This window comes from Diplotaxodon limnothrissa, linkage group LG23, assembly GCF_057381915.1.
Source record: "Diplotaxodon limnothrissa isolate DT_005_m linkage group LG23, D_limnothrissa_male_GT1.1, whole genome shotgun sequence".
NCBI lineage: Eukaryota > Metazoa > Chordata > Actinopteri > Cichliformes > Cichlidae > Diplotaxodon > Diplotaxodon limnothrissa.
Genome location: NC_140617.1, coordinates 39,227,257 through 39,246,463, shown reverse-complemented (window position 1 = coordinate 39,246,463; position 19,207 = coordinate 39,227,257). Strand labels below are relative to the sequence as shown.

The window sequence follows — 19,207 nt, the reverse complement described above, 5'->3', positions numbered from 1 at the left end:
AATGGGTGAAAAGTGGAAATGTGGTGGAAAGCTCTCCTAAATTAGATAAGAGAATAGAAAGAGATACTTCCGCGAACTCCTATTGGCCAAAAGCGTCTCACTGTCTTCTCTCTGGCTGCAGTTAAGTACTGAAGTCAATGAAGAGATGAGCAGAAAGTCAAAAGACTTGTCAAAGCGAACATTAGACAAACGAGACGAGGATACAGATGTGAAGTGAAGAAAAGAAACTTGGGGACATAAGAAGGAGTGAGATAGAGAGATAGGAGAGTGGGATGGAAAAGCAGAGGCTGGCTTTTCCAAATGGAAAAAGGAAAAAGAAAAAAAGAAGCACATTCAGGTGAAAGGTGCCGGCAGCAGCACTTACAAGGTGATAGCTCACATCTCATTATGCCCCATTTCCTCCGCTAACAATTGAATCATGTGGTAAGCTGATAGAGACAACGATGGATGGGAAATCGAATTGAGATGCTTGAACTGGTGGCTTCTGTGGCTACGTGATAGCAGCAGGCAGAGAGTGCCGTATCAGGTTGCACTGATAAGCGGTTCATTACAAGAAGTCTGACCCAGTCCAAATACAATTAAGGTTCGCCACTGAAACCCATTAGAACTCTGATACGGGGAAGCCAGCATAGCCAGTTTCCCATAGGTGCACTAGAAGTAAAGAGCATAACTCTGCAGGCAGTAAAGATGTGTAATGTATCAAAGAGACGAACAAATTCTCATTTTTATTTAACTCTCGTGTTGTTTTGCAACTGTAGATTACACAAGAAGAAGAAACTTGCCTGGTAAAAACATTTGTATCAGCCAAACCCTAAATCACCCAATATTTAGCATTTCTAGGATAAGTACTGAGTAAGCATATACACTGTCAGTTTTCTAAAGATCTATATAACAATAATAGTCTAAAAATGATGTATGTATAAAACTTTTTCATCAGAAAGACATCTAAAGCTTTAGATTAGAATAAATAAGGCTTGTGTTTTCACTTGTCTAAATAATAATATGTTAATATTCTGCTTTATAACAGCAAAAACAATTACAGAGGAAACAATTTTCTTTGTATGAGATAAAGAAGAAAGGATCAATACCACTCTTATTCCTATAAAGAAAGGCAAATTATCAGCTAATCTAGCTACATCCATTGATTGTGTGGGTTCAGCAAAGACATCAACACTTGCTAACAATTTCCAGAGAACAAGAGTTGCCAGACCTCATTTTTCTGATGTATGACAGTCAACTTAATTCTGTTTTCTTACTCCTCCTAGTTTGAGTGCATAATCTTAGCTATGGTGGCCAGTGTAGGACAAACATGTTTTAGTCTCTTTTAGCCATCTTTGAAAAGTGTAGGCTGTCAGTCCGGTGTTTACCTCAGCTGTCAAAATGCCGGTGGAGAAGCCGCTAGATGTCCTTTCCTTTGCGAAGGAAGTGTTATGAGTCACACTTCTGTTTGATGACAGCGATACTGAGGTGACTTGTTCAGGATGTCTTGCTATTCTCTCAGTATGCGGTGTGTTTTTTGCCTCTGTTAGCCTTTGTTAGCTGGCATTAGATCCACCTCAAAGTTTTATCCCCATAATGTTGCAAGAATGTAATCAAACTGATTATCAGAGAGAAACTGGAGTTGTATCGCTCTGGACCAACCAACACAACTTTGACTTCACTTATTCATGTAATAATTACTTTAATAGGAATTCCACATTTGTGAGAAAAAAAAATGGATTTGTGGGTTGAGCAGCAGAGTTGAGCACTCTTCTGTCAAACAGCGTATTCTGCTATTGACTCTTTTAGCGGTCAGTTGGTGTCTACAAGCATGCCGTTTGACTGATCTGCTTTGGCTCGTGCCACAGTGCAACTTAAAGCTTGTGTTCCTTTTTGTGCCAAGTTTATAAAGAATATACATACCAGTAAAGTGCTAACATGCTGCTGCTTCTTCAAACATTAGTGTTACAAAAACACATTTTGATTAGTTTTTGTAACAGTGAATGCACTCCCTGTGCTGCAGATTACAGCTCTGAAACATTAATGGTGACTAAAGGAAATGTTGACATTGATCCACTGATAAACTAAAGCAAACTGAAATGTTTAAATTATATGTCTGTTGTTTTAATTGATTGAGCAGCTGTTGGTGATAAATAGCCCGACCAGTTTTCTAATCCATGTTCAATATCAGCAGTGGAAGGGCAGATAAAAAAAACAAAAAAAAAAAAAAACAATTATCCCAAGCTGAATGTAAATTCCAGCAACAATCTGACATTTGTGATGTTGATAAGGCACATAAAAAAAGCACATTAGCACAACAGGGGTGTAATGTGTAGATTCACAGGACTTAAAACAGACTAGGTAGAAGCACAAGGTTTTCATTATATTTACAATCTTTCACTTGCTCCTAACTAGGAGCAAGTTACGTGTTCAGGATAAGTTACCACGGCGACTTCGTTTGGTTTTGTAACACAAAAAAAAAAAACCTTTCGGTTTGGCATGGCTTACTAACCCACGCATCCCCGTTGAAGTAGACCCTTCAGCTACCTCCAGGGTGCATCCCGCCTGTATCTCCTCCCTGTGAGAGCCCAGATGTGATCCTGAATTTGACAAGCAGAAAAAAATGGCTTGATGGGAATTTTTTCTGCTCTTACAGACACAGTGGCCCCTGTAAGCTCACTCCAATCCCAAGACAAAAAGCCTTGCGGACTACAGTCTTCTGACCTCATTCCTAAAATCCACTGAATGATGTGGTGACATTCCTGACTTCACTATGACAAGTATTTCCAACTTTTCCCTACACATTAAATCAAGTGCTGTTTCAGAACCCGATCTAAATAAGTGCCAAAAACATGGCCACCTCTTGAGACGAGCACTCAGAGCCTCATCCACATTCAGCAGACATCGATCGGACCAACAGTCCAGCTGGCTGTGGCAGTATCGTACACCATCAGTTAAACATATCTTCCCGCTACTGTAGTCATTTTATTCTCTGTCATTTTATCACCTTGGATGACTGCCGGTGGTGCCACACTTAAACAGTATAAACGAGCACCAGGAGTTTCAATAAGGGTCGCTTTTAAGTTGCTGCGAGACAGAAGAGTCCTGTTGACAAAGACGGCGGAATCAAAATGTCAAGCTGTGGCAGCAACTTCCACCGCCTCAATTTTAAATCATCTGCTGCGTGCTGACAAGCAAGGTCGAGGCAGCTGATAAAATTCTCCTGTCTGTGTCCAAATTTAAAGTGCTCCATCACAATCCACTCGCATGCTTCCTGCTAATTCATCTTATAGTGAAAAAGGCACCAAGGTGCAAGAAGCGCATACACAAAACTGGCAGGGGCACCAAGTCGTCTCGCTGCCTCGCGCTTATGTAAATAAGCTGCAAGCCTTCAGAAAACGTCTTTATTTGAACTATGAACAGAGCTGGAAGGAAACAAAAGCGCTCAAATGAAACAGAAAAATTCAGACATCCTGTACATAGCGTGTGCGGCCAAAACAAACTGAGGTATTATTGGAGTGAGCCAGTGGTGTACAAAGAAATATAACATGCTGATGAACAGGCGTTTAGCATTTATTTACATGTTCACAATTTCACGAGTAAAGCACGTCGTTTCTTTTGCTGCATTAAAAATTGTACATTTGTACATAAAATTCAAAACTGAACTGGTCCAAAAAAAGCTTCAGGGTCTAGAAGAACTGTGCATTAAGACTACCCGTTAACTGAAGATGAGCTTTAGGACAAATTGCACCCGATTCTTACTGACAGGAGGGAAGAAACGATAAAAATCAGATGACTGACAGTTATCAGACATGCAAAACAAAGCAGGAAAGCAGACCTCAGGACACTGAACAGACCATAAAACTGTCAAGAACCTAAAGAAATCAGTCCTGAATCAAAGTTCTTGAACAGTCTGTGAATTTGATCAGCTCAGTGAAAGCAGGAAAACATTGAGGACAGGGAGAGAGAGTCCTAATGCAGCCTCAGGGAAACTGTATACAGAAGGTTGGTGGCAGCGTTGCCACAAATAGGACGGGGCTAAGCTTAAAGACAAAAAACAAACAAACAAAAAAAACAAGCAAATCTGCATACAAAGCCCTTGCGAGTATCCCAAATGGGTTCATCGGGAAGGCAGACAAGCAGAGCACCGCAATGTGGTCGCAGCTCTGAACTAGAGTGAAGAAAGCGAGGCTTTGATGGTTAGCAGTTTTCTAAGATTTCAGTCTTACCAAGGGTTACAGAAAGCTGCCCTCGACATGAACCACAGCAAAGCGGCACAGGCGTGGCCTCGCGCGCGTGACATTGCCACACACAGAGCATAGGCGAGGGTTAGTGGGGACAGTAGAAGCAAATGTTCCACAGTACAACACCCAGAAAGCTAATGTTGGGCCAGAGGCGAAGAAATCGGAAATCCAGAGAAAGCTGACATTTAGTCCAGTAAACACGAGCTCAGACAGGTCAGCGCTAGACAAGCTGAGGGGGGTGGTTAGAGGTCAGGGAAGAGACGAGCAAAGGAAGAAGTGGGCGACCCATGTCTCCTTCAGTAAACCGGCCTCGGTTGTTTCATGCTGTAGTGAGCCTCAGATGCCGACACGTATGCAGACTCTGGAAAAAAATCCTCATGGAACTCGGCCAGAAACCTGAAAAAGAGCAAAAAGGAGAACAAATAAATACTCAGAATGAGCCATTTTTTTCAGATGAAGATGACATGACAGGCTTACACGACAACAGTGCAAGGATGGTGTTGGCTAGGGCTTAGTATAGTCACTGATTTCTATAATCGATTCAATTCTGATTTACAAGGTCCAAATTTTGACTCAGTCAGAAATATTATAATTCTGATCATTTATCAGTACATATCCATATTTTTATATGTATAAAAACAAAGCTGACACTTGTGAGAGTTCAGAGGTGTAAGCATCATAGCATGTGCCTTTGTGTCAAAGTAACTGAGGATAAAATATTTTTATAGCAGATAACCTTAGAAATATTCTGCAGTAGATCACAAACTGAAGAAAACCATGAATCAACATCACCTGATGCTGCTGAAGTGAAGCAGAGCACAGGTTTTAATATATACACAGCTAACCGTTTTGATATTTAAAAAGTCTACATTTCCTCAATATTGAACAGCAGAAATGAGACTTTGTCGGAAGTCATTTTTGAAAAAACAAAACAAAACCGCGGCCAACAGCGCTGTACACAAAGGTAGACTGGTGTACAATAAGCAAGCATATAATGCAGAAAACAGAGATTTTAGATGGGAAACTGTTCTTGAAGTACACAGAGAGTGAGAGCTGCGCAGGAAGTGTGATTTTATCGTGGTGGAAGCAAAACAGCGAAAGTAAGAGGGAATTAATGACAATGTTTATCAAACGTGAAGCGTAGTTTGGATCTTCTTTTGTTGCTAGTTCAGTGAATTTTAATCAGAGTGACAAAACCTGCAGCATCAGAATCTGTGAGATGTCGGCTTTCAGCCCCGATGGCATGTACGTGTCGTCGGGTGAACGATCCACACTTTGTGTTTACGTCTTTGTGAGAAATCAATTTACCTGCTCTCATTTGCAGTTTTAGCTGTTTGGTTGTTGGTGAAATAGTTTTGTGAGCTTTAACCTGAGATTCTGGCATTTTTCTAGCAAAATACATTTAAAAATCCATTCAGGATTTAATGAATTGATATCGCTTTATTCAAGCTAAAATAGATTTGAATCAGAAAATCGATTTTTTTAAACCCACCCCTAGTCTTAGCTGACATCAGCCTGTGTTTTCCTAGATATCCCTGGCTGTGTTGCACATAAATCCTACACTCTGTTGCCTTCTGCCCTCAGCTTGGAGTGGACATTTTGGAGACAAAGCCCACACCCCACCAATCAATCCCTATAACCAATCAATGTGACAGAAAGACCAAGAAGACGACTGACGGACAGCCAGAGAGGGAAAGAGTGAAAAATCCCCCCACCCCACCCTCCCATCTAATCAGTAGCGGGGAAAACTAATCTGGAATCTTCTTAGTATCCGCCACTCGGCCAAATCCTCTAAATCTTGCCATCTCATCTTAGCTCCACCGGCCTTCCTAATCTCAATGCAAACAAATTATCCTCATCAGAGCAGAACTTAAGAAACAACAAACAAACTAATGGGACATTGATGGGAAAGCGTGACAAGCAATCAAAGACTCTTTTGTCTTAAAAACTTTAAATAAAAAGAATAAAATCAGTATTAAAAAGCAGCTATTTGTTGCTCTGAAAAGTGTGGGGCCTCTTTTGTGCCAGAAATTTAGGCCTCGTTGTCATCGTTGGCGCTGGATCAGAAACGACACAGGTACATATGCCATGACGTGCCCCACACGTGCGCCCCACACTTAATCGTATTCGCACTAGCGGAGAAAGAGAGAGTGAGAGATCAACTGTGGCCAAATCCCAGAATGCAATGCACATCAGTCCCTGCGACATCAATCAGTTTTTGCCCGCTCGGCACAATCTGCCACAAGGCTGATTACAGATAAAAACAGAAGAAGAAAAAAAATATTCCACTATGTTAGTTTGTGTTCAGGGTCTCACTAACTGCAACATGGTGAACATATTAATTAGACATGAAGGAAACATCAGAGAGCAACACTGATCCTGGAACAGCTCCGTGCCCTTTAACACAACGATGATCCTTCAGAAAAAGAAAGAAGCGATCAGCAGTCGAGTGAATTAAGAGAACCTTCTGCACATGTTTACCCCACTGCTGATGGGATAGCCTTGCCAAGAGGCACTGCTAATGTTTGAGGTAATAGTGTAATAGTCACACTATGACAATGATGTTTGAGACAAGAAAAGGGGCACAAACAAAAACAAAAACCAACAAAAAAAGTGATGCATCCCATCCTTTCCTGCTGCACGCCCCCCTCTCCTCACCTTGTCCTGACAAACTGACCGTCTCCCTGACAACCCTTTAATGACATCCATTTATAAACACTTACCACTTAGGTGATGAAAGAGGCAACGCCGGCTCTCAGAGCAGAGATCTGTTCCCGCTCCATGCCGAGCTCTGCTCACTGGCTCCACAGCGCTGCTTGATGGCAGAAGGCGGCACTGCATGCGTTTGATTACAGAACCAGAGGACCTAAATCCCCTCAGGTTTGGGAGCAGCTGAATTGAAGATCACTCGGGAGGATTTAAAGATTAGACTCCCGCGCTTGTGTAACGCCCACTCATCTCCCTCCCTCCAGCACGTGCTCCCTCTCACTCCAGCTTTCCCCTCCATGTTCTCATTTACTTGCTCCTCCTTTTCCTTTTTGTTCTCGTGATTCTCAGTTATTTTGGGCGTACTAGTGATTTGTCCATCCTTTTAAACTCTTGCTTTTGTGAACCAAGCAGAAATGAGCGTGAATCAGGTTTGCTGATCTAAGTCTCCTAACTAACAACCGATTACCTGAGGAACTGTTCCAGATGTTTAATCAGGGCTCGGAGACTCCTCTCAGGCAGCTGCATTTTTCCCAGGATTTCAGGAAGCTTCACTAAAAGCCAAAAACAGGGATTATGGGAGTGTTTCAGTGTGGGGAAAAGGCTAGTAGCATAAACCGTGTCTGGACTGAAACTGACCGAAGAGTCGCAAAAGGTGCTGTGACCCATACAGGTAGGATGGCGGAGGAGGCTGGTCATTCAGAGGGTAGTTATCAGGAGTCAGCTTCCAACTCAAAACCTGCTGGGCAGAGCAAACAGAACAGCACAGTTTAGTAGAGTTGTGAGTGCAATGTTTCAACCTCCTGTCAACTGGGTGGTGTATACAAATCTACAGCAGCACATTACAATACATAAAATGATCCTAGTGCCTTTGAGCAATTCCCACATTCCAGATAATCACACAGTTTCATCACCTCATTGAGCTCGTTGTTTCTGCGGCTCTCCAGGCCGTAGAAAGGGCCGCTGCGCTCTTTGCTCGGGGTCAAAGGCAACGGGGAAGAGGAGCCGCTGTGCACTGGAGTCTCTGCGGGACGGGGAAAATAAAAGGAAAGATCACTGCCAGAAAGACAGATCAGCTGATTCTGTTAATTATTCACATTTTCACAGCACGCTATCGATGATCAACAAAAACATTCAAAGGAAACGATTCAAACTGTTAGAGCTTAGTTATTGTTTTCATTTCATTTGGACCTGTTAAATTCAGTTTTGTTTCAGTTAGTTTCCAGTGTGGATTTTCTCATTACAGCTTAGTTTGAAAATGTTTAGTTTTTAATTAATTTCACTGCTAGTTTTAGTCTTTAATTATTACGGTGTGTGTCAGAGGTACGATTTAGGAATAATAATAAAATCATTAAAAACGAACTAAAATAAAATGTAAAGTTCACAAAATAGTTGTTTTTTATTTTCATTTTGTTAACTAAAATGTTTCTTTACATTTAACTTGAGTTCACTGTAATAACTTTATTGGCAGAGAGCAGCTCGCTGACTTTGAAGAGGGGAAGAATGTGGGAGGACAGAAGTGAGATAACACCACCTACTGGGCTAAACTGCTTACTACAAAATCAAAGTTAGCACTCAAACACAATCACTGTGCGTTTACAGGAAGTGCGTTATTCTGATCTTCACCCAATCAGGAAACATGGCTACAATAAAGCCTGCAGTGAGGAGCTCATGTCTCCCCCTTCTGGAAGTGAGTGTAATTATGCAAACATTCCCCTAAGAACATAAAAATAAATGAATCTGCATCTCTGAGGGAAAGACAAAGTTTCCAAACTACACCAAATTTGATAGAGAACACCAACGATCCCTTATGAGCGAGCTGTTGAACCCAACTGGGAGCTGCTTCCACAGGAGCCCGAGAGCCGAAACCTCTCATTCTACTCTTGCAAACTCTTCTTGTTGGTTTTCATTTTGTTTAGAATTACATAGCTTTTAAATTTCTTGACGGCAGCTGTGTTTGTCAATTTTGGGGAGGTTTTATCTGCACAGGCGACTAGATCAAAGAATACGGTTACAGATAAATGCTTGGTCTCATTCCTTGGTACTTGAGCATGCCGTGACCTGTGACAATACAAGCCTAGTAGAGCAATCGTTTAGCAGAGAGTTGCTACTATTGCCATTTTACACATAAAACCTGCTTCAGAAAGTTTAAAAGCAGAACGAAGAACCAGGTGAATACTTATCTACTTCTGTCTTGAAGCATTCTCAATCATCCAGGAAAGTAAATCTCCAAAAGTTGATTCCGTTCTGATTTGTCTACTTATGTGGACAAATTAAGGATTCTAATGAGTTAAATCATGAGTCAAATTTGATTTAGACTTGCAGGGAATTTTGGGGAGGTGCACGTCAGGTTACGCTGTAGGGTTTCAAAGAGGTTTGCAGCTACGACATGATAGTGATTTTCACAAACTTACAATCACACAGAGTACTTTCAGAGACGCGGAGCTTACTTTTGTCAAGGTTAAGGAAGAACTTGGGCTGCGATGAGGTGTCGACCACTCGCCGTTTGAGCTGCGGTGACGCCGTGGCGCTGCCTCCACCTATATCATGACATATGTTGCATTTCTAAGTTGAGTTTGTGTAAACACAAAGCTACATCAAATCCAGGAGGAACTTAAACTCATTACCGCCGCTGCTTCCCTCAGCTGGACGGTCACCTCCGGACGTGTTCCTGGTAGAGCGCCTCAGTGATTGCGACTGGTAGGAAATGCAGTCCATATCGGGGTGGCGCCGGCGCTTTGGGGTTGGGGCTGGAGTGGTGGGGGTTGTAGTAGAGATGTCACTTAGGGCTGGCTGGCTGTCTGTGGACTGAGGGGTAGGCGGGTTGTGCCCCAGTGGGCTTGGACTGCGTTCTCTTTGGGTGCTTTGGAAGCAAAGGCAAATGCATAAAAAATAAAATAAACAGCACAGCAGTTGAACGCAGTGCTTTCTGATGCGGCACAAGGGATTCATCGCAGCACACTTACTTGCTTGAGCAGGGGGAGCTTTCATTCATGGCCAGGAAGAGCCTCGAGGAGCTGACCTTCTTAAACTGGGCTTGCTCACAGGGGTAGAGAAGGATCATGGGTAAGGTGAAGTCAAACGTAATCCTCAGGCCGTCGACCATTTCCTTACACAGCTCCTCACTTTATTAAAAAACAGGAAGGAATAAGAGATGTAACAAGTGTGCGTTGATTATACAGGCCCCAGTGAAGGGAAGCTATTCGAGTGCCCTGTTTCAGTATAATTTCAACAAGATAAATGTTACTGTGGTTTACAGAGAACGGTCAGAAGAAAGGACAAATAACCACTCATTGCAACCAAGGTGCAAAGAAGAGCATCTCTGCTTCTGTAGCTCATCCACTTCAATTTTTAACATGTTGCATGTCCAGAGGACCACACCTGGTGCCACTCCTGTCAGCTAAGAAAAAAATTGAGGCTAACGTTTGGAAGGGCTCACCAAATCTGGTTGGGGGAGGGGGATGTCCTTCAATGCACATATTAAACAAATATGTAAGACTGCGTTCTTCCACTTGCACAACATTTCTAAAGTTACAAATATCCTGTCTCAGAGTGACGCTGAAAAACTAGTTCATGCATTTATTACTTCCAGGCTGGACTACTGCAATTCATTATTATCAGGATGTCCAAAAAACTCACTGAAAAGCCTTCAGCTAATCCAAAATGCTGCAGCAAGAGTCCTGACAGGGACTAGAAAGAGAGAGCATATTTCTCCTGTTTTGGCTTCCCTTCATTGGCTTCCTGTTAAATTCAGAATTGAATTCAAAATCCTGCTCCTCACATACAAGGTCTTAAATAATCAGGCCCCATCTTATCTTAATGACCTTGTAGTACCATATCACCCTATTAGAGCACTTCGCTCTCGCTCTGCAGGCCTACTTGTTGTTCCTAGAGTATTTAAAAGTAGAATGGGAGGGAGAGCCTTCAGTTTTCAGGCCCCTCTTCTGTGGAACCAGCTTCCAGTTTGGATTCAGGAGGCAGACACTATCTCTACTTTCAAGATTAGGCTTAAAACTTTCCTTTTTGCTAAAGCATATAGTTAGGGCTGGACCAGGTGACCCTGAATCCTCCCTTAGTTATGCTGCAATAGACGTAGGCTGCTGGGGGATTCCCATGATGCATTGAGTTTTTCTTTTTCAGTCACCTTTCTCACTCACTGTGTGTTAATAGACCTCTCTGCATTAAATCATATCTGTTATTAACCTCTGTCTCTCTTCCACAGCATGTCTTTATCCTGTCTTCCTTCTCTCACCCCAACCGGTTGCAGCAGATGGCCACCCCTCCCTGAGCCTGGTTCTGCCGGAGGTTTCTTCCTGTTAAAAGGGAGTTTTTCCTTCCCACTGTTTCCAAAGTGCTTGCTCATAGGGGGTCATATGACTGTTGGGTTTTTCTCTGTATCTATGATTGTACGATCTACTGTACAATATAAAGCGTCTTGAAGCGACTGTTATTGTGAGTTGGCGCTATATAAATAAAATTGAATTGATTACTGTCTGATCCAAGTCTCCATTTCTGCCATGACTTTCAGAAGGTCAAATCTGCAGCATCTCTGTGACGCCATCATATCAACAAGAACCAAATGCCATCTTTACATGACGAATTAAGGCAGCGCTGAAGGCAAAAGGGGATCAAATATGTACCTAATAAAGTGGCCACTGAGTGGACAAATTTGTATGTATTAGAGCATGTTTCAGTTTTAATTCCCATTAACCATTTTCTATTGGACACTTGGAAATGAAGACTAAGTGGTTTGCGTGCTTGGATCGCCTTTTTTCCCCTCCTGTTTAAAGAACATCAATACTAACCTTTTCTCTGGAGGGATTGGCTGTGGACTGCCGCTCTGCGTGGTGCTCTGCTGACGCCTGTACCGCTCGTTGGCCATGAACGCTTTGTTGATCGCAAAGTGCTTGACGTAGGACTCCAGGATGTGCACAACGTTTGTCTGACAGGGAACCATCACAAGCTGAGAGAGGTAAAACAACACGAGGTTAAATACTGACACGCTTCAGTTCCATATCCTACAATTCTTTCCAAACACAAACCAGTGTCAGAAATCTTTGAGTCGTGCCCACCCGTCCTTTAGCTGCCAAGCTAAATTATGATGGATTTGTAGAACAAAAACAACCAATGAGCTGTTGACATTTTGTATATAGGCTTTAGAAAGCGGTGTGTGCCCAGGATCTGCTGCCCGCACCTTCTTCCTCTTGTTGATGTAGAAGCAGTCATCTTCCAGTTTCTTCTTCAGAACATCGGGGATGTTGATGTCAACATGAATGACCTTCTCCTCATATTCCCTCTTGACATTCACGTCTGCCTCAACCCTCTGATACAAAAACAAATGTACAAATGGAGGATCAATAAAAACAATCGCGTAGATTTTCCGTGGCCAGAAATCCCTCCCACAACCACAGTTGAATTTATCAGCCACATATTACACATATCAAGGTCATTTACTTCAAGTTAAGCCTGACAGTGATGTTATCTAAAGGCCTGCAATGCAACTAGTGATCTACATGCCCTTGAACCTGTGCCGATCAACTTTTACCATTTTGTTGATGTCCTCAGAGAAGGTGCTGTCCCCGCTATTTGAAGACTCGGGGTCAGAATCGTCCCCGTCGCTGCTTTCCGAAGTTGAAATTAAGCCTGGAGAAAGAACACGTGGGGCTTAACTTGATTGCTGAGGGAGACGGGGAGCAAAAGACAAAGAGATGCAGAGAGATTTCTCACACGCGTCATCGCTGTCGTCCTCCTTTGGGAGAGTCTTCAGAGAAGATTTAGTACCAGACTGACGACGGCGCCTCTTTACCCATCCCTTTCTCTTCCTATCACCGAGAAACAAAAAGAAAAAAAAACTGTCTCAGACTTTTCTACAGACAGACATTCCAAAAGGTCAAATCCAAAACTTGCAGGCAATGAAATGAAATACACCACACTGGACTTTTTAAATCAAAATTTTTCAGAACTTCATCATCATGTAATTGCTGATCATCATCAGTAGACGATTAGAACGTGAACTTACATGCGACCTAGAGCTTTGCGAGCCAGTTTACGTTGTAATTTTCGGTTTTCCTCGGTGTCCCTTAGGACATGATCCTCTGCGGCCCAACGATCCCAGCTACAAAAACAGCCATATATGCAAAATATATCAATAATTAAAAGTGTGTGGCCTTGACAGCAGTGCTACATTACTGCTTCATACAAAAGCTGATGAAAGGAGAATTTTACCTTCTGTTCCAACCATTGAAATGAATCAGGTACTTCGGGATTCGTCTTCCATGTTCATCTGTACCTATCAAGACATCAAGGACCTGCAACATGAACACACAGTTAGCGCAGTCCTGCTAAACATCTATTCATATCTTAGCAAGTACCCAACACCACCATTTTCTGGGGTAATCATTCATTTCCAGTTTTAATAAAGGGTCAATAATCAATAAAGGGTTCAAGTACAAGAAGAAAAATAAGGAATTTGCATATTAGCATAACTAGCAGACCAACAAAGAGATTTTGTATCACTTATTTGTGGCAAGCACAGTGTACATTGTTGTGGTCTGCAGGTGGCACGGCATTGGCATTCAGGCGACCTTCAGATCAAAAGTGGCCCCGAGCACAACATCCTCAAGCTCTGAGCAACCATTTAGTCACCATAAGTTGCGCTTGCAGAATGTAAAAAAATACAATACAATCATCAGAAACCACTATTATTATAGCTGTAAAGAGATTTCTGTCTTAGTTTTACTTGTGTGACTGAGCCGTTAGCTTGACAAAGCTACCTCCTAATTCAGAGCAAGCAAAGTGTGTCCAGTGTTGGTCGTTTTGTTTGTTAACTTACATTAAATTGGCTCACCCAATATCATGGCTAACAACATAACCGGATGGTGGTGTACTCTTGTTCTTTTCCCAGGGTATTTTAATTTATTTAACAAAATATTGATATTGTAGCGATACAGGCACACCAGATACCGCCACGCAATATATGAGAATACTATCACACCCCAAGACATGATGCAAAAACTCCATTTGCTTAGTTATTACCTGCATATGAAGCTAAGTTATGTGTAATACTCAGTCTATTATAATTTAAAAAAATCTCTTGCACTTGTTACTCTGACTGTTATTACTTTGCAAATCAGAATTTGACACTTGCAACATCTAGACTCAGCAAAATCTTGATGTTAATGCAATCAGTATCAATCATAAAGCTATGAAAGGATTAGACCATAGAAAGTACAAACAAGTGTAGATAAACCCTTTACCCTTGAACCTCTCATAATAAAACAGTAATTACCCAACTTATAACTAAAGCTAAATACTTAAAGGTTTATCAGGATAAAAAAAAAATATCCACGTAAATCAGCTACATTCTGACACTAAGAATGATCATTTAATATAATATACTAAGACAACTGCAAATAAGTGTTTATGCTAACCACTAGCTAGCGCAGGTTAGCAACAGCCATGCTAGAGTGGAGTAAAGACTGTAGCTTTCTTGGAGCGTTAGCTTACCAGCTAGTCAGGCAGCAGAATAGCCACCAGTCTGCTGGACAATTTTAGCCCGCTTAAAAAAAAGCCAGCAAACAACTAAACTGAAATAGGCAGACAACTGTGTGTGCAAAGTTAGCAGCCCTGCTGTCGTGGTGCGCTTGTTGGTTGGTGTGTTGACATTAATCTGCTTTGCACGGCAAGCCGCCCGGGTAATAACTCCCTTACTGCTGTTTAAAGATGCTTCTAATGCTAACTGACTGCAACAGAATTTTCATGTGAAATTCCCCTTTCAGCAGCCTCCTCCACACAAACAAACCGGTAACATTACAAAACGTCAAGGTTGTGTTGACTTTTTTTTTTCTAAATTGTGACCCGCGAGCGACACACAGCTAATCAAACACACCCGGAAACCACTCGAAAAACATCAAGAGAACCTAGCCTGGGCGTTATTTGTGCAAGCGTATTTTCCTGTGGCCTAAGCAGCCATCCCAAGCTACATTTAGAGCCCCACACCTTAAAGAATCAACGCTGCTTCCCCCTTAGAATGAATTACACGTTTATACAAAGTCGAAAATCCGACCAGTCTGCATCTTTCTGCGCAAAACATTTACCTTAGCGTCATACAACACTTTAGCCTTGGTGGGGTCGGGTTCGAAGCACAGGACTCGCTCTCCTTTGTGAAATTGATATTTAATTCCCCGCGAATTCATTTGTTCATGGCGACGTGTGGGAGAGGAGGCATCGATCTGAACCCTGTAAACCCCTTAACCCTTTCGTTGCCAGACTCTTCCCTGTGAAGGCTCTTCCACCAAAACACACTGTGGAAGGATGGCGCTGTTGTGGGATGAGATGCTGCTAGTCTTACTGCTGCTGATGCTCTGGCTGCTTTCAAGGACCGCTCGTAATTTCTCTAGTCGACACAGCGCGGGACCACTGTGGGTCACGCGCTTACTTGTGGTTACTTGTGGATAACAAGTGCAGAGGCGGCGAGTCAAATGCATTTATAAACCCCCCTCCACGTACTTTCATTACAAACTGAAGCTGGAAACTATGGCTCTTGCACGTGAATTGCCGCAGCCTTGTAACTACAATCACAGTGAAGGCAGCATTTAAAAGCGCAATGAGCTTTTGAAATGAGCTTTCGGGGACACCGTACAGATGGTGTAGTTTCAAAGATTCACCAGAAGATGTCAGTATTTGAACTTTAAAAAAAATCCCAACGAAACGGACTTTGTTAGTGTAAAAGAATGGCGTTGTTGTAGCTGCATCCCTCAGAAAGCTTCAGGATTAGCACAGCAGTTTAAGGAAATAGGGTACAATGTATTAACTTAAATGCCTTTTTATAGGGTGCCCACTCAGCTGACTGATACACATGATTGGGAGGCTTTAAAGCAAATGAAAAACAAAGGCAATACCTGAAACAAATATCACTCACTTGAATAATTCCTCCAATGTACAATCGACTTCAGGAACTAAAAATGCTACACATAAGATACACATGCTGTAGAAATCCAAACGAAAACACCTGAACTCGACCTGAGCTGTCTCCCATTAATCCAGGTGTGGACAAGCAGGTGTGGGCGGATCCAAATAGCATCGGATCTCGAGGCTGGTACTGATATCAGATCGATGCTAGCGCAACTCAATACTTTGTTTCTATCTGCTAAGTTCAGTATGTGGCCCACTGAATTATATGAAATAAATGTTGGGGTTTTTTGTTGTAAAAAAAACAGCGTCCAACTACTTGAAAAGGTAAAAGGTGTGTTTTATTATATTAACCTATTATTGTGAAAAGTAAAAACATACAGTGATTTAGTGTTCAGAATTTACAAATTAATTTCGATCATCTCATAAATAATGATGCACTGCTTTCCCCTACATAACCTACCTTTACATGTTAAAAGTATTAATATTGCTTTGGTATTGGTATGCAACATTGGCCCTATAGTTACTTGGTATTGGTCCAATACAAAAAATGTCATTGGTTTGAACTAATTGAGTTGAGGCTAAGTCCCGCACCCATGCTCGAGGGCACGGAGAGAAAGTAGGATTTTTCATTATGAAAAAAATCCCACGGATGAGATCTCAAAGATGAAAGCCATCCATGTATTAATTAAGTTCTGAACAGACTAAAACCACGTAGCATATAAAAAGCACAGCTATATTATGGACAATTTGCTAAGGTTAAATGTACTTTTAAGTACAAATTAAGCAAGCTGAGGATGGTACAGCCTTCCAGGGGTGCAGCACATGTAGTTTTTCATATTTGCAGTTTTGGAAGATCACTTAGAGTAGACTAAATGAAAACTTTGCATGTCTCAATAATGCTAAATTTCCCTTAACTGAACCAATGTGTTATCGCTTACGTACACTAACTAGTGTATCAATCTGCAGACATCATTTAAAAACGTGATTTATTTGTAGGTCTAGACAGATATTTACTCGTGGTACATATTTCAGCAGGGTTTTTTTTCCTGACCTTGTAACCTTTTCACTGAGGCTTATCTCTCTCTAAGAGCCTTGAACAATGAAATGTGAACTGATCCCTGGCACAGGAAACCATGTCTCTGCTGCTAAATCTGCACTCATTTTGCTTAAAATGGTTTCAGGCAATGCTGGTCTACTACTGTGGACCAAATATGGACAGCGTGCATATAACGCTGAACATTACCGACCAATGTGCAGCGCTGCTAATTTCCGCTCATTGCCTTTTACCCTGACTGCACGTGATATATTTTAACAGATGTGTCAAATCAGTTTCAAATGAAATGCTTTCTAGGATTACATGTTTGTAACACGAGCTCACTAATTCACAGATGAAGAGCTGGAAGACAGCAAAACATTAAAAAGTCAAAGATTGGTGTAAATGTTTCAGTGATGCATAAATTCCTGTTACATTTGGCAGATGAGGGGTGTGTTCAGAGCAGGTGCTTCTTATTTCTGTATAAAAGTGGACACAGCCAGCCCACAGACACCCATATCTGATTATTAGTGCTAAGCAACAGACAAATAAAATACTAGAATTTCACTCTATACAACAGAAAACTTCTTGGGTGGGCTATACCACACAGAAAATTCAAGAAAAACACAGTGGGGAGATCCAGGTCACTGACTGGAAATAGTGGAATTGAGGCCTAGCGAGCGCCTACAGGCTGCAGCATCCTGTGTTGGCCCACCTGCCAATCAAAGCCACCAAGGCCCTAAACTTTAGGCCTTACCCGTGTGATTGCAGTAGTTATTGAAAAGTTTTGGTATCGACCTGATACCAGTACCAGATACTGACACTTTTAACTTTGTGTAGGCAGCTTATATAGGGAGGATAAGTGTGTTGTGACTTATTTGATGAGTCACTGTCATTTTGCTAATTCTGAATAAATCAACTAACAAAACTGATGACCACAAAATCAATGTGATTTGTAGTTTCACTTTTACAACATGATTGTGTCGATCAGTACCAATACCGATGTTGGTATGCTTACTATCGATTTTTGGATTGTTCCGCCCACCTCTAGTTATTATAAACCACAGTATCATAGGAGAAAACTCGAAATATTTATTTACATGGAGGCCAAAACAGTTTTTGTACCAGGCTGTAAACATCCTGGGGTGATGCTTTTTGAAGTTATGCATTTTAGCATGAGAGTCTTTGGGTTTGACTCACTTTTGAAAACACCCTCAAGTGGCTACTAGAGCAATTGCAGTCTTTGGAGCTCCCGAAATTGATTTTTTTATTTTTGCTGTTTTTGCAGCTACAGTTGACAGTTGCCCCCAAGGCATTTCAGAAGTTGATGTCATAAGAAGTTATAAGGATAAATTCACTGTACTCAGCTCTAAAAATCTTACAAACTAATGACTACTGTAATTCTTTATTATTAAGTGTTCCTGAAAACTCCCTGAGAAGCTTTCAGTTGATCCAAAATGCTGCACCAAGAGTACAGACAGGGACTATAAAGAGAGAGCATATTTCCCTAATACTAGCTTCTCTTCATTGGCTCCCTTGTAAATCCAGAATCACATTTAAAATCCTTCTCCTCACATGAATAATCAGGGTCCATCTTATCTTAAAGACCCTACAGTACCATATCACTCCAACAGACCGCTTCTTGCTCAGACTACAGGCTTACTTGTGGTTCCTAGGATATTTAAAAGTAGAATGGGAGGCAGAGCCTTCAGCTTCCAGGTGGGTCCAGCTCCCAATTCGGAGTTAAAAGACGGACACCCTCTCTACTTTTAAGATTCAGCTTAAACTTTTCTTTTTGACAGAGCATATGGTTATTAATAATAACTCGTCTTCTCTTCCACAATGTGTCTTTTGTCCTGTCTTCCTCCATCCCCAGCTGGTCGCAGTGGAGGTTTCTTCCTCTTAAAAGGGAGATTATCCTTCCTTACTCATAGGTGATCCACTTGAGATGACTGCTGTTGTGATTTGGTGCTGTATAAATAGATTGAATTAAATGTTTATGATTGTGCTTAGTGATTGGGGTTAGTGGTTAAACCTAGGGATGAGAGACTCGGGAATGCAGTATTATGGCTATCTGTCCTCACAAAGGTGCCATGTGCCCCTCCCCCTACACACAGAGTGGAGCAGGCAGCAGTCGGTGTACTGGAACGGTAGTGACAGAGAACGCTTTTAACCAATATGTGAGAATGACTGTAATCTGAATGACATCAGACTATTCAGTGTGCTTACCAGCATCCCTGGGAGTGTACCCACCAACTTTGTAGTGGACTGAATGAAAGATTGTTGAGAAAGGTGAAGAAAAAATCTCTAATCATGAAACAGATTCATGAAC

The 19,207-nt window shown here is 41.7% G+C and overlaps 1 protein-coding gene across 1 annotated transcript; it reads right to left on the bottom strand.

The window, feature by feature from the left end:
• Positions 1-3,388: 3,388 nt before the first annotated feature.
• Positions 3,389-15,275, bottom strand: LOC146608650 (MSL complex subunit 3-like). The gene is made up of 14 exons (XM_085347768.1): positions 15,026-15,275; positions 13,155-13,237; positions 12,949-13,044; positions 12,657-12,751; positions 12,475-12,572; positions 12,124-12,252; positions 11,735-11,892; positions 9,896-10,054; positions 9,557-9,792; positions 9,380-9,469; positions 7,844-7,953; positions 7,569-7,668; positions 7,399-7,483; positions 3,389-4,619 (listed from the first exon to the last, which is right to left on the bottom strand). Exons 1-14 carry the CDS (start codon positions 15,122-15,124, stop codon positions 4,520-4,522), a joined length of 1,638 nt encoding a protein of 545 aa, XP_085203894.1. The 5' UTR covers positions 15,125-15,275; the 3' UTR covers positions 3,389-4,519.
• Positions 15,276-19,207: the final 3,932 nt, after the last annotated feature.